The 13,239-nt window shown below is 50.3% G+C and overlaps 1 protein-coding gene across 2 annotated transcripts in view; it reads left to right on the top strand.

The window, feature by feature from the left end:
- The first annotated feature begins 11,060 nt into the window (after positions 1-11,060).
- SLC24A4 (solute carrier family 24 member 4) overlaps positions 11,061-13,239 on the top strand; it is a 143,407-nt gene continuing 141,228 nt past the window's right edge. For both annotated transcript variants that reach the window (XM_084792669.1, XM_084792668.1), the window contains exon 1: positions 11,061-12,425. In XM_084792669.1, coding sequence (XP_084648795.1) covers positions 12,296-12,425 — 130 coding nt within the window. In that variant the 5' untranslated portion in view covers positions 11,061-12,295. The remainder of the gene's footprint in view (positions 12,426-13,239) is intronic.

Raw genomic sequence — 13,239 nt, 5'->3', positions numbered from 1 at the left:
CATATAATCGAGGTCACTTAATAGACAAGTATTGAAGGTTTCTGATGCATGGTGTGTGTAAAGTCAGATAAACCTACCTATAGAGACAATGGAAGGCTGCCGTTCAACATCCCTATGAAGTTCAGCTGCCACTTGGCTCCGGGCAGCAGGGACAGCTGGGAATCCTGCACTTGGGGGAAGGATGCACATCACCGGCTCTCAGTGGTGTGGTACCATGTGGGATGGGCTTCCAATCATTGCTCTTCCACGGCTTACGGCGCAGTGAATTCAGCACCTGGTATATCCATGGAGAATTTAGTGGGGCATTTGGCTGATCTGGCCGTATGGACAATTCATCCACCGTGGGGAGCTCTAATTTCCTAGTAATCAGACTGACATTACAGAAGCCTTGACTCCCATTTAAGCCTTCCATGCACTGTGCAAAGGCAGACCTCTGACTTGGTCCACATTTTCTTATAAGTGGCACGGCATATAGTCACACAGTCCCTTCCCACTGGAAATTGGGACTGGAGGGGGCAATGGCTGTGGACTCTCTGGTCCTTGGCCATAATATATGAGAACTATGCATCTGGGGGTTCAACTCTTAGAGCTGGAGGGAGCATTGCCTGCAGAATCAGGGGCTTTGGGTTGCTCTATTTAACCAGCTAGACATACAAGGTAGTTTCTTCCTATTTTTTAAGAAAAGGCCAGGCACACAGTCAGTGGCCACCTGCCCAGTAATGTGATATTTCATTTACAACAGCCCAAGAGCGTAGCTTGTACGTGTTAATATTGGATTATTTCTCTTCATGGTTAGCTGCCTCCTCACTTCACTGTTTCCATAGCAACGCTCCTCAAACACCACTTCCTACTCTGAATACACAATGTAAACAATCTGCTGTTGAACATTTCCCAATTTAGGGGATTGGAGCCAAAGCTGAGAGGCCTGCGATTAGAGAGGAAGGTGAGCCTCTGAGAAGTGGGGTGCTGACATTCACTCGGAGGGGTGCCCATAACAGCTTGTGGGGGTCAAGGTACCAGACAGTTACAGATCACTCTGTTCTTTCGGCGCAGGTGTGTGTGTGTGTGTGTGTGTGTGTGTGTGTGTGTGTGTGTGTGTGTGTGACTTCAGAGGACTCCCTTATCATCACTTAGGGACGAGGAGCCCCAGGATCCCAGCGATGACATACGCTGTTCCTATTGTCACACAGCTTGTTATGGAACATAGCGAGAAGAAGGGCTTGTGGGAGAAATACAAATGTTTCCCCTCCCAGTGTGCCCCATCACCCCCACCCCGAGCCCAGGGCAGTCAGCATGCATCTTGGCATTCTCTCCTACAGAGCCTGCATGCCGAGCCGTTCTTCCTAAGGTCAGCACTGTGTCTGTTGGACCAGATAAACAGTTCGCTGTACTGCAAAGCCCTTGCTGCGCCTGCTCTCAATAGGGTCTCGGGGCTTTAGGAGTTGTATTTCTCTGCTGAGGAAAGTGGGGACCCAGCCTGCTGTCCCAAGAACAGCTTAGGACCCTGCTCAAGGCTCTGCTATTTTCTTTCTTTCTTTCTTTCTTTTTTTTTTTTTTTTTAAATCAAAGGAGCTATTTTTGTTTCCAGTCTCACCCACACATAGTAGTAGTGTCCATGAATTCCACATCTTCAGAAGCAAGGAGAGACTGTTCTTTCTTCTTTTTTTCCCCCCAGTAGGAAGAAAAAAAAAAAAAAGAAAGAAAGAAAAACCTCAGACCATTTTCTTTTAACTTCTTAGCAACCCTTAGCATTCTTTGACTTCTGAGCAAATGATCACATGATTTCTGTGTCTTTAGCAATGAGCCAAAGGACACTCGTGACCTCAGGAAGTTCAAGAAAGGCTCTCAAGAGTATGTTGGAGAAAATACTGGTGCCAGGCTGGGGGATGGGCACGGCTGGGCGGTGGTGGAAGGGTTACCCACCTAGCTGCCAGCTAGACTTTGGAGCAGGAGGAAGTATATGGAGAAACTCAGCAATAGAAGATTTTAAACACGTGACAACTGCTCAGTGCTACTGGTACAGAGCACCTGCCACCCTTGAAGTGTCCTGGGGGGGACCCATGGTCTGCTCCACCCCCACAACCTGAGCCCTGCTGCCTTGGGATGGATTGGGATGTCTGCTGTCTATCCTCCTAAAAACAGATGTCCCCAGAGATACCAGCTAGAGTTACTAGTAACTCTCAGAGGGTCCCCAAGAGGCAGGCCTGCCTTTTGCTGCTTATTCTTAGCAGGTCTTGCTGACGTCTTCATCATGAACTTCCTCTCAGGCCCCTAGAATGTTTCACAGGAGATGAAATGTATTAGCCTGTCAGGGCTTCAACGTGTGAAGACCCAAGAGGGAAGGGAACAGTAGACCCAGGTATTAGGTGCAGACCCGCCTTTAGCCTAAAGACACAGGGCTGTGCCTTCTGCTCTGCAGCTTCCTCTCTGAAAAACAAAAACAAAAACAAAACAAAAACAAACCCTCACGGAAGGGTAAAAAAGATCTCTGAGACAGGAAATGAAGCCCAGCTATTCAACTCCATAACTGCCTCACTGTGACCCTGTGAAAGCCATGCCCCTTCCGTGAGCCTCAGTTTCCCTGACTGTAAAGTTCAGGGCCTAGTTTGTCTGTGTAGTCTTTAAATACCAGTTCAGGTATTTAAAGGGCTACTGGGTAGTAGGAGGAGCAAAAAGGACACCAGGTGATGCAGATTTGAAAAGTGCCAAGTGCAGCAGAGTAGAAGACGGTCTCCCACAAATCTCAGCACCGTTAGCATGCCGTCCACACTCCCCAAGGGGACAGAGTGTGCAGCGTGAAATTTGGTTCCATAGCAATTTAGAGATGAGCACATCCCAGATGAGACTGTGACGTCTTGATGGGAATTAGAGGGTGTAAAGTGACTGAAAAGGAAGAAGAAATGGAAACCAAGGATGGATGGGGGAGATAGCTCTGACTATCTCAGGAGGGCCATGGCGTCCTTAACTTCTCTCCCAGACCTGGTGTGAATGTTCTAAAAGTCACCACATTGCTCTTCGTTATGAAACTCAGCTCCTGAATATTGATGCTCCACGGCAGAGAGAAAATTAGTGCCCTATCCAAAAGCCTATCTCTGACAGGTCACCAGGGCTCCGTTTATTAAATCACTGCTCAAGGGCACACATTTCTCTCTTGCTCAATGACACAGGCTGCTCACTAGGGGCTGCCTCTGTGCAAATTCAGGAGCCAGGTTGAGAAGCTGAGGAACGGTGGCAAAGGCCTGTGCCTCCTTTCATTACAGAACACAGCCTACACACACACACACACACACACACACACACACACACACACACACACACACACACGGACCAAAATGACTAAGAGACGGTTCCTAGGAACCAAGGCACACCCAGCGAGAACCTTCGCAAGGGAACCCTAAGACGGAGTTCTGACGTCCACCTGCCTGCCATCTGCTGCCTTTTGAGTGCTAGCTTTTGAAACAGAACGCTAATAATAAGTTTATATACTATATTTACCAGCAGCCTAAGGGATTAGCATTAGCGTTCTCTGGGCTTGAATGGCCTCTTGACTACTCACACGCCTGACCTACAGGAGGATGGTTTTAGCCGCTGGTAATGAGGGCAGAAAGTTATTCTGCTCCCAGAACCTGGGAGCTCTTTCTTGTTCCCACTTTGAGATCTTCAAAGTATTTGCATTTTCCTACCTGGCATCACTTGTCCAGGAGCAAGTAAGACTTTATTGTAGAATTTGCCCTCTAAACCTGGTTTGAAAGGAGGGAGGGGGCAAAGAGCAGTCCCCAAAGCTAACCAAGAGCATCCATCAGAAATCCTTTAAATTAAATTAAAACACTGAATCATTCAGATCCATCCCATTGTGTAACAGCCATTAAAGTATTAGCATTACTTTGGGGGGGGCGGGGACTCTGTTATGCAAGCTACTGCTAAATCTCCTCGGGGCCTTTAAAAAAAAATTTCCCCCAAAGAGTTGTTGTTTGCTAATTTATTCTGAAATGGGCTACATCTGTGTTCATCCTAGCCTTCTATTCAGTTGCTGGCCTCCATGCAAGGATGGCAGAGTGGGCAAAAGTTGGGATCTGGCACTCAAGAGGTGCACGATATCTTTAATACTTCTCTATGTCTTCACGTGTGTCAATGGCTGTTTGTTCACTGGAACAGCTGTGTGATGGCATCTCAACACTGACTGTACGGCATATCTCCTTGCTCTGTACCTCTTGGCCTGTTTTCCCATCTATAAGAAGAGAGTTTGTATGAAGGAATCTTGGACTACAGCTTTGTCACTTACAACTGTGTGACTCTGGGCCAGAAGCTTAACTATTCAGAGCCTCTGCCTCCAACATCTGCAGATGATGTGCACGGTGGTACCCACTCCGTAGAGTTGTCAAGAAGACTCAATGAGTACATGGGTATCAAAGGCTGTGATGACTGTCTGACCCAGAGTGAGGACAAATAACTGTGATCTGTGGCTATAATGGATTTTGTGGAGGTCACAGCAAGATGATTGTGCATGGCCAAAAACTGTCCCCTCATCTTAGGCTTCATTTCCCATCGTGCTGGGCAGCCATGACCAGGTGACTGTGCTCCAACCCATGAGAGCAAAAGAAAAGTCACCTTTTCTAGATCTGACCATCAAAGCCTTCCCATGGGATTCTTTCCATTCTTCCCTCACCCCCACTGCTGCCTCTATAGGTGAGTGTGTTTCCCCGGAAGCCATATTGTTAAAGATGGCATAGTCACAGGATAAAAGGAACAAGGATGTTCCCACAACCAGTTGGAGAAGAGCCACTGGCTATACTCCCAGTTTGGACTTCGTACGAGTGAGAAATAAATTCTAAAGCGCTAAGTCAGTGAGATTTGAGGGTACCCGGGCCACGTACCAAGTGTAATGGAATTGAGGCACCTTCCCCAAAAGACCAAACCTGGTTGCAATTGTTTAATCTCTCAGTTTCTAGTCTCTGATGTTTGTTAACTGGGTGACAACCAAAGAACTCCCAGTTCTCTAGATGAGGACACAAGCTTGTATGTCCAGCCAGTGCTGGCCTGGTACCTGGCGAGCTCTCTGCAGATGGCTGTCCAAGCTGGCTGTCTGGGCTGACTGCCCCCACTTTCTGGACAATGGAGAGAGGCATTTCTGCCCAGATGCCACAAGGAACTGCTGGGGTTACCCAGGCAGTAGCCCATGTCCAAAATACATCATTTCAGTCTGCAGAGATTGATCAGTCCCCTGCCATCCTGGCTTGGCCACTTGCAGAGTGGGAATGAGCGGGGGTGCCCACCCTGGGGGGGGGGTGGTTCCCCAAAATGGGAAGAGCGAAATGTCTCCTCATTAAAACTCAGAACAGACACACTTCCCTGCAAAACATGGGGCCAGGGAGAGTCTCAGCTCACAGCCCTGGCTCTGGAGGGGAGTGGCTGGCCAACCTATTGCCTGAGCCAAGATGGAGATGCTTCCCTTCTGTGTGCTAGCTTTGTTTAACAGTTGCCATACGCAGACTTTGCCCTTGGTGTAAAGTTCCTCCAACCTTCTCTGTGCTCCTCTTCCCTTCTTTACGCCACCGTCATTCGTACCCACGGAGTACAGCTCTTCCAGACAGAAATATGAAAACATAATAGAGCTCAAACCCCTAAGCCTCCCTCACTTTTGGCTGTACAGGGCACTGATCATAAAGGAAAGGCTGGCTTCTGTGGCGTGTCACAGCTTGTGCTGAGCAAGAAGGGGCCAGTCTAGCAGCATTGTCAGGGGTCTAAACAGGAGCCAAATCTCTTGCCAAATAGCTTCTTCTCCCTGAAGCCTTGGGTGATAGGAGTGGGATGTGCTAAGGACCAGTGAGTGGAAGGCAGTCTGAGCTTGAAAGCTCAAGTCTGGACACTTGGCTTGATGGCAATTCCATATCTGGAGTGGAGGTCGGAGGTGGTCCACTTAAAGTAATGGAAGTCTCCCTGTCCCCCGCTGCTCAGCCAAACAGTTTCCCATTTGGTAAGTACAGTCCTGTGAGCGAGTTTCCGCCGGTGGGATGTTATGAGAAGTTGTTATTGGGGGGGGGGGTACTTCTGTGTCTGGGACTTATGACACTGGATGCTCCTCTGTCCAGCTCTCCCCCCTTCCCCCTCCCCCTGCAATCCTACTGATACAACGCAGGTGTGCGACGAATCAGCTGTGATCCTGTAGATGAAAGGTCCAAGGGAATGACAGAGCCACAAGGCAGAAGGGACTAGAGTCCCTGAGGGACAATGATGAACCTGGATGGACTTCTAAGCCTGTACTGCTCTTAAGACTACTGTATTGTCATTTTCGTGGTGTGTGTGTGTGCGTGCGTGTGTGTGTGTGTGTGTGTGTGTGTGTGTGTGTGTGTGTGTGTGTGTTAGGCATGTGGATATGGTACGCATGTGAAGGCCAGAGGACAACTTTGGGTGTTGGTACCTGCCTTCTTTTTTATGGCTCTCTCCTTCCCCTCCCTGCATGCATGCATGCATACATCCTTAGCGGCCAGAAGACAGCATCAGATCCCCTGGAGCAGAAGTCACAGGAGGTTGCAAGCTGTCCGATGGTGGGTGCTGGCAACTGAACTCGGGTCCTCTGGATGGCTCTGGACCACCGAGCCATCTATCTGCCCCAGCCACCTTGTTTGTGACAGGGTCGTTTGTTGATCACCATTATATATGCCAGGCTAGCTGGCCTACAAGCTTCTGGGGATTCCCCTGTCTTCTCTTCCCATTTCACCTTTGGGATATTGGGATTATGGATGATTTTTACACAGGCCTTGGGGATTTGAACTCGGGTCCTCATGCTTGGCCAGCAAGCACTTTATAGTACAGCGAGCCATCTCCTGATCTGACTGCATATTCACTTTGGCACTTGGCGCTGAATCCCATTGCTGTGGTCTGCCAGTCCTTTTGGTGATATATTATGGGTAGTTTACGGTGTGGAAAGAAATGTAAGTGTAAATAATTAGGTGCCTTGTCAGTGTGTTTTTGAATGAGCAGTGAGCACAGGCATTGGTTCTTTCTGCATTTAAAGCACAAGAATCTGAGGGGTGCATTTACAAAGTACTTAACAACTGCACATCTTCATTTAAGGGAAGCAGAATTGTCAGGTAAGTTAAGGATGTGACTTTTGCAAGAAGTGGTGGGCACACAGCAGTGTCCCTGTCTGCTGAGATGTAGCCACAAGTCCCTGATGACCTTGACTGTGAAGATGTGTAAAAATCTGGACTGGTGTTGAAGTGATGGTGAGACTGTCTGACAGGGGAACATTCTTATCTCCTCCGTGCATAGTAAAAAATGTGTTTCCTGTTCTGTGAGAGCTCAGCACCCCGTGGGCTGAGCACCACAAACTGCAGACAAGATAGCAAGTCCTCACTCACTCACTGGGAGGAGAATGGACTATGTGACAGACATGTTACCATAGAGATGTATAGTAGGGCCCTTTGGGACACAGTGGGACCAACTTCACCAGGAGAGGAGGGTAGGCAGGAAGAGTCTCAGAAGGCAAGGAGAAGGGGAACCTCTACACGGATACAGGCATCATCACCACATGGTCATTTACAGGGCTGGAGTCCAGTATCTCCAACAAGACTTCTGGAAGTCCCTGGGGCTTGGTGAAGCCAGGTAACTTGCTCTAGCCGGAAAGTGGTGACCTTCATCAACAGGTAACTTCTGGAGTATAGGACTGATAGCCAGCACAGGAACCCAAATGTCCCTTTTCCCTCTTGGCATGACAGGAAGCAATGTTTGCTGCTGTGGCCAATCCCAGGGACCTGTGTGGTCCTGCCCCTTGACCCACTGCCCTTGACAAACAGCATGAACTAAAAAGAAACTTTTGTTCTTTGCATTATTTGTCCTCATCCCACAGTGTAATCTGGCCCCTCAGTTCAGTGTGGGTCCAGGATAGGTAGCATTTGCTTTATTTAAGAAGGCTCTAGAAATACACTCAGGCCTTACCCTGGATGATTGAAGCAGAAACCAGAGTAGGGCTGAGCAGGGTAGCTTTGAACAAACCTTCCAGAGGATTCTGAGGCACAAGAAAGTTTGAGAACCACTGCCCGGCCAAGGTAGAAGGAGGAATTAGAAGTCACAGAGGAAGATGGGAGGATGGATCAGCGGGTAACGTGCTTGCTGTACAAGCATAAAGGCCTGAGTTCAAATCCCCAGCATGTATGAGCCACATAAAAGTCACGTGTGTGGCATGCGCTTATAACCCCGGTGCTGGAGGTGGGCGGGGACAGTAGACAGCTGGATCCCTGAAACTCATCGGCCAGGCCAATCAGTCTAGCTCGGAGCGGTAAGCTGTAGGTTCAGTGAGGTCTCAACTCCATCTAACAGGAAAAGGAAAGGTGAGAAGTAACAGAAGACACCCACTATGAATCCCTGGCCTGCGTATGTACCCTGGTGTACATGTAAACACACGCATGCTTATGTCTCCCAATAAAGATAAACTTAGAAAATTCATAGAGAAGGTTATTCTAGCGAACTTTAAAAACCCAAATAAAACGCTGATTGGATGGCAAGCTTTATTGTGTGTTAGAAAAGGATTTTAAAGGAAAGAGCACTGTGGCCATCACCCACTGACCGAGCCACCCTGTCCAAATAGCTAACAACTGTCTGGCTGTGTGGGCATCTTCTACCTACCGTGCCTCATGAAAAGAAAATGCCCTACTGCAGAAAGAGATGTGGGAATCCAGTGGCATTGACGCCAGGGCTCAAGACAAACCCAGGAAAGTACTTTCCATTTGTGCCTGTGGCCTAGCCGATTTAGGAAGTGCTCCTGAATGCTTTGAATTTGAAAGGTACATAATATCCAATTCTCTCTTCTGCAAGCTGAAGCATTAGTGCAGTTAGCGGGACTATTTGGTAATGGGCACTATTTAAATGAAGCAAAAAAAAAAAAGTACAATTTCAAACAAATTGCTTTTTAAACTGTCAAATAAAAGGAATCCATTTGTACATGTGAGCTCATTCCAAGGAGTCTAACTAGTAACTGAAGGCGGTTGAAAATGTCAAAGAGAAGAAATATTCCATCATAGGGCTGGCTGGCTGTTTCCAGGTGGCCACCGAGGACTCTCTTGACCTGAACCGGACTAAAAACCTTCTATTTTTTACCCGTCCTATGTGAACTTCATAGATGCACGCTTTAGGAATTCAATCTTAGAAACAAGCTGCTCTTGCTTATTTATTTGCCTGTTTATGTTTTTCTGCTGTTGCTTTATCTAATGCCACCTGAATGCTGCCTCACACACCAGGCACAGGTGTCTTATCAGTCAACCCTTTCCTCTGTCTTAAATCGGGTATCAAGGGCCCTTGCCAAGCGCTTTCCAAGTAGCGTGTTTTTTTTTAACAGTTTCTTCTTCCCTTTTTTATTTATGAATCCATCCTCCTCTAGTCTAGTCGATGAGAAGGAGAGTCTGAAGACATGGCAAGTAACTTCCCGATTGCCAGTGCGCATGTTTGGCAGCTAGCACCAAACTAGAGGATAATGTATTTGCGAGACACCACTACAGACCAGACAGAATTCTGGATCATTCTACTGAAGGTCCACCTTAGCTCTTTCCATTTCATACCCTCTAGCGCTTTTCATGTGATTAGTTTTGCACCCGTGCCTTCAGTATCATGTCCATTGTATTGGTAAAGTATCGGGTGCTGTTTGAGTTCCCTGAGAACTTGGAAATGTGGCTGTGAGTTCTTGCTTCAGATCCAACCATGTCTCCCTCTCATGATCCCTTGTCTGGGGATGGGCTACCTTCCCCCAACTCTGTGATAGGGAGGGAAAACAATAGTAAAATGCCCAAGAAATAAAAACATTGTGTCTTTAAGAGCAGCTAGAAAGTAACCCCTTTTCAACATGTGCTACTGTTGTTTATCCCACCATATAAAAATGCCCCCAGTGGGATCTGAGATCTGGAAGCTCAACGCATGAAGAGAACGAAAGCTCCACTGGGAACTGCAGTTGACTGCCTCAACTTCCCCAGTCACTCTCTGCTGGGTGTTTGTAAGCCTCAGATTTGAGGGTGTTTTGCTACTTAAATCAACCTACCTGCTTGCTGCCTGCTCTTTGTCCTTTTACTTTGTTTTTTTTTTTCTTTTCTAAACTTAATAAACTCTTCCATTCTCCTGACCATACGGAACAGTGTGTACAGATGAGGATGCTGAAAGCAGCCATCCCTGCCCCTCCCCCACCCCACCCCACCCTTCCCCCCAACCCCCCCTTCCCCGCCTCAGCCCTGGAGGTACCCCTTACCCGTGACCCTCTGCTTGGCTAACAAATGTAAAATGTCATTGCCTACAATGTACAAAGGAACCTTGCAGGTGGTGGCCAGCTGGAGGAGGCATTTGGGACAGTCCACAGAAGGGAACTCCTCACACTTGACTGTGCCCAAGGTCTCCAGAGAAGCTGGTTAAAAATGCACCTTATTGCTCCGGTAGGTCTAGGGTGGAGCTGTGTGGCTTGCATGTCTCCTAAGCTCCCAGGCAATGCCTTGGCTGCTGCAGGCCACAGTGTGGCCTAATGAGCAGCAAGAGAGTGTTTGGTGTTCTCTGTTAAAAACAAACAAACAAACAAAACAAAACAAAACAAAACCTGGCTTCCAGAATCCCCCTTAGCAGGCTTGTGTCTGAGGGAAAGCACCTCCTTTGATTCAGGGTTCCTTGAAAGAGGAAACTGGATCTTAACACACTTTGTTGTTGCTGCTGCTGTTGTTGTTTTGTTTTGTTTTGTTTCTTGGCTGGCTGGCACTTGGCACAGAGCCCACACATGGTGGGTATGTGTTTATTTAATTAAACAGAGTTGGCTTTGATCCAAAAATGGTTTTAAGTGGACTTAACCCCTAGTAGGCCCCAGATCAGCACAGGATAGAAACAGCCAGGGAAGGAAGTCTGAGTTAGATAGAGATTCTTCCCAACAAAGGTCCCTCCACCTGTCTGCACCTGGGTGACACCTCCATTGCATTTTCAAGCAGTGTGCACTAGAAAGCAGCTGTGAGGAAGCGAGGTGGAAAAGCAAACCCAAACCAGAAAGTCCTGCGAAGGTGCGAGATTGCAAAACATCAGAAGCTCTCAGCTGTTGTCCCTCTCCCTCTCCCTCTTCCAGATTATTAGCCTTTCCTACGCAGTCGGTGCTGTGCCCCACCACACAGGTCCCTAGTTAGCCCAGGGAGCCCTGCAGGAAACGGTCCCTGCGGGCCGTTGGTCGGTTGGCTTGGTGTAAGCGTGTTTGTTAGCGCTGAGCGAGCAATTAAGCTGCTTGTACAGTGGCGACCTCAGGGTAGTGGTGGCGACCGCCTTGGATCGCTCAGGGGCTCGTGTGGAGCCCGGACGCGCGCGAAAGAGCTCTACGCAAACCCTAGTTCTCAGAGTCCCCTCCCTGGCAGTGCCGTAACCTGTTCCTCCCTTCAGCAACCACAGATGCTGAGGACTCATTTCGGCTCCGTAGGGTTAGAGGGAGAGAAAAGGGGGGCAAGGAAAGGGGATTATATTGGTCAATAGTTGGGCCTCCCTCCCGGGAAGAGAGAAACGCACAGGGAGAGCGCCCTAGGGGAGGTGTACACGTGCAGGGGAGGGAGAATGAGAGGCGGGCGGGCGGGAGGGGAGGAGTAGGGAGGCTAGAGCAGCTTGCGGGAGGCGCCACGGCCTCGCAGACGCAGGCGCCGGCCGCCGCCGAGGAGCCACAGAGAAAGTTCCCGGGGACAGTTCGCCCATAGGAGGGCTCAAGCTGCGGCCGCTGGCCGAGAGGGTCTCAAGTCCCGCGTGTGCAGCGCGCCGTCCCCGTCCCCTTGCACGCACTTGGCTGCCCGTGCACTGCTTTCCGAGAAGCAGAGGAGCCTCGCGGGCGGGCAGCCCGGGCGGCCCAGGCTAAACTTGGACGAGGAGGATGATGCGAGTGGGCGCGGCGGCGCGGGGTGCGGGGGTGCTCGCCAAGCTCTGATCGTTCCAGGCGGGCTCTGAGCGCGCGGAAGCGCAGTGGGCAGGTAGCGGCTCCAAGTGCCCGGACTGCGCCAAGCCTACCAGCCAGGGCCGCCAGCGCCACCGTGCAGGCGTCGTTTCCTCGCCACGGAGTCATGGTGCGCGCAGCGCGCACGCCCCGCGCGGAACTCTGAGCTCCGGCCGTGCAGTGCACCCTCTCCTCCGGTATCCCCATCCGGGCTTCCCGCGCCGACCCTGCTCGCGGACCATGAAGCTATCTTTCGGAGCCCCTTGCCTCTGAGCTGCGCATCGCCCTGCTGCAGCCCCAGGGGCGCTGGGCCACAGACAGCGCCACAACCCTTGAAGCCCGGAATCTTCTCCCAGGGACGCCGAGCGCACGGAGATGGCGCTCCGTGGACCCCTCCGGCCGCGCAAAGTTCGCAGGAGGCGAGAGATGCTGCCGCAGCAAGTTGGCTTCGTGTGCGCTGTGCTGGCCCTGGTGTGCTGTGCGTCCGGCCTCTTCGGAAGCCTGGGTAGGTGAGGGGACGGATGTTCTCCACCCGGGGAGTTGAGGGGCTTGAGCTAGGAAGCCTCGGGACAGTTCCAGCTGTCAGATTGGCCCCCAGGGTTTCCACTCCCCGCCCAGCAAGTAGTGCGCACCCAGGAGGGTTGAGCCATGTGCTGGACTGTGGCGACGGTTCCTCTGAACTGCTCAAGCTCCCTGGGGGCTGCGGACAGGGTTGTAGGTGTGTGTTACTGGGATCAAAGCCTGCACCACACCTGTCCCTTTAGCGCGCGGGCAGTGGGCAACTCACGGCGGCCCAGGGGTAGATTCTCTCTCGCTTTAGGGTGTGTGAAACTGAGCTGCCCGCTTTCCTGTTCTGCATAGCTGCAAAAGGTTGTCCTCCGTCCCCCAGAGACCCAGATTCTCAGACTGGGTCTGAGATTCCGTGTACCTGCTCTGGTCCAAATGGGTAGCCTGGTTTCCTGACGCATCCTCCCCAACCCTAAACGGAGCGAGGCAGCCTGTCCCCGCGGGAGATTGCTGCCATGTTCCAGCATCGTTTCTCTCAACTCTGCTTAATCCCCGCGGAGAGGGAGGGCTGGCTTGCAGAGCTGTGATCTACACTCCTCCAAGCAGAAGGCGACCTGGGAGTCTGTTAAGGCATGCAAATTTCAGGCGGAGTCGGGAAAGAGACGAAACTTAGGAAATATTTATTTCGGGGGGATTTGGGGCGCCTGTTTAGCCTTTAAAGGACATTCACTGCCTAGATATTTCAGAATTGGGTTCCGTGAACGTTTGAGGTGCCGCTCATGTGAAATAAATGTTGTCAACTTAGCCACCAC

The sequence above is a fragment of the Acomys minous genome (genome assembly GCF_964271855.1).
Source record: "Acomys minous genome assembly, chromosome: 8".
Taxonomy (NCBI): domain Eukaryota; kingdom Metazoa; phylum Chordata; class Mammalia; order Rodentia; family Muridae; genus Acomys; species Acomys minous.
This window is presented reverse-complemented; position numbering and strand designations above follow the sequence as displayed.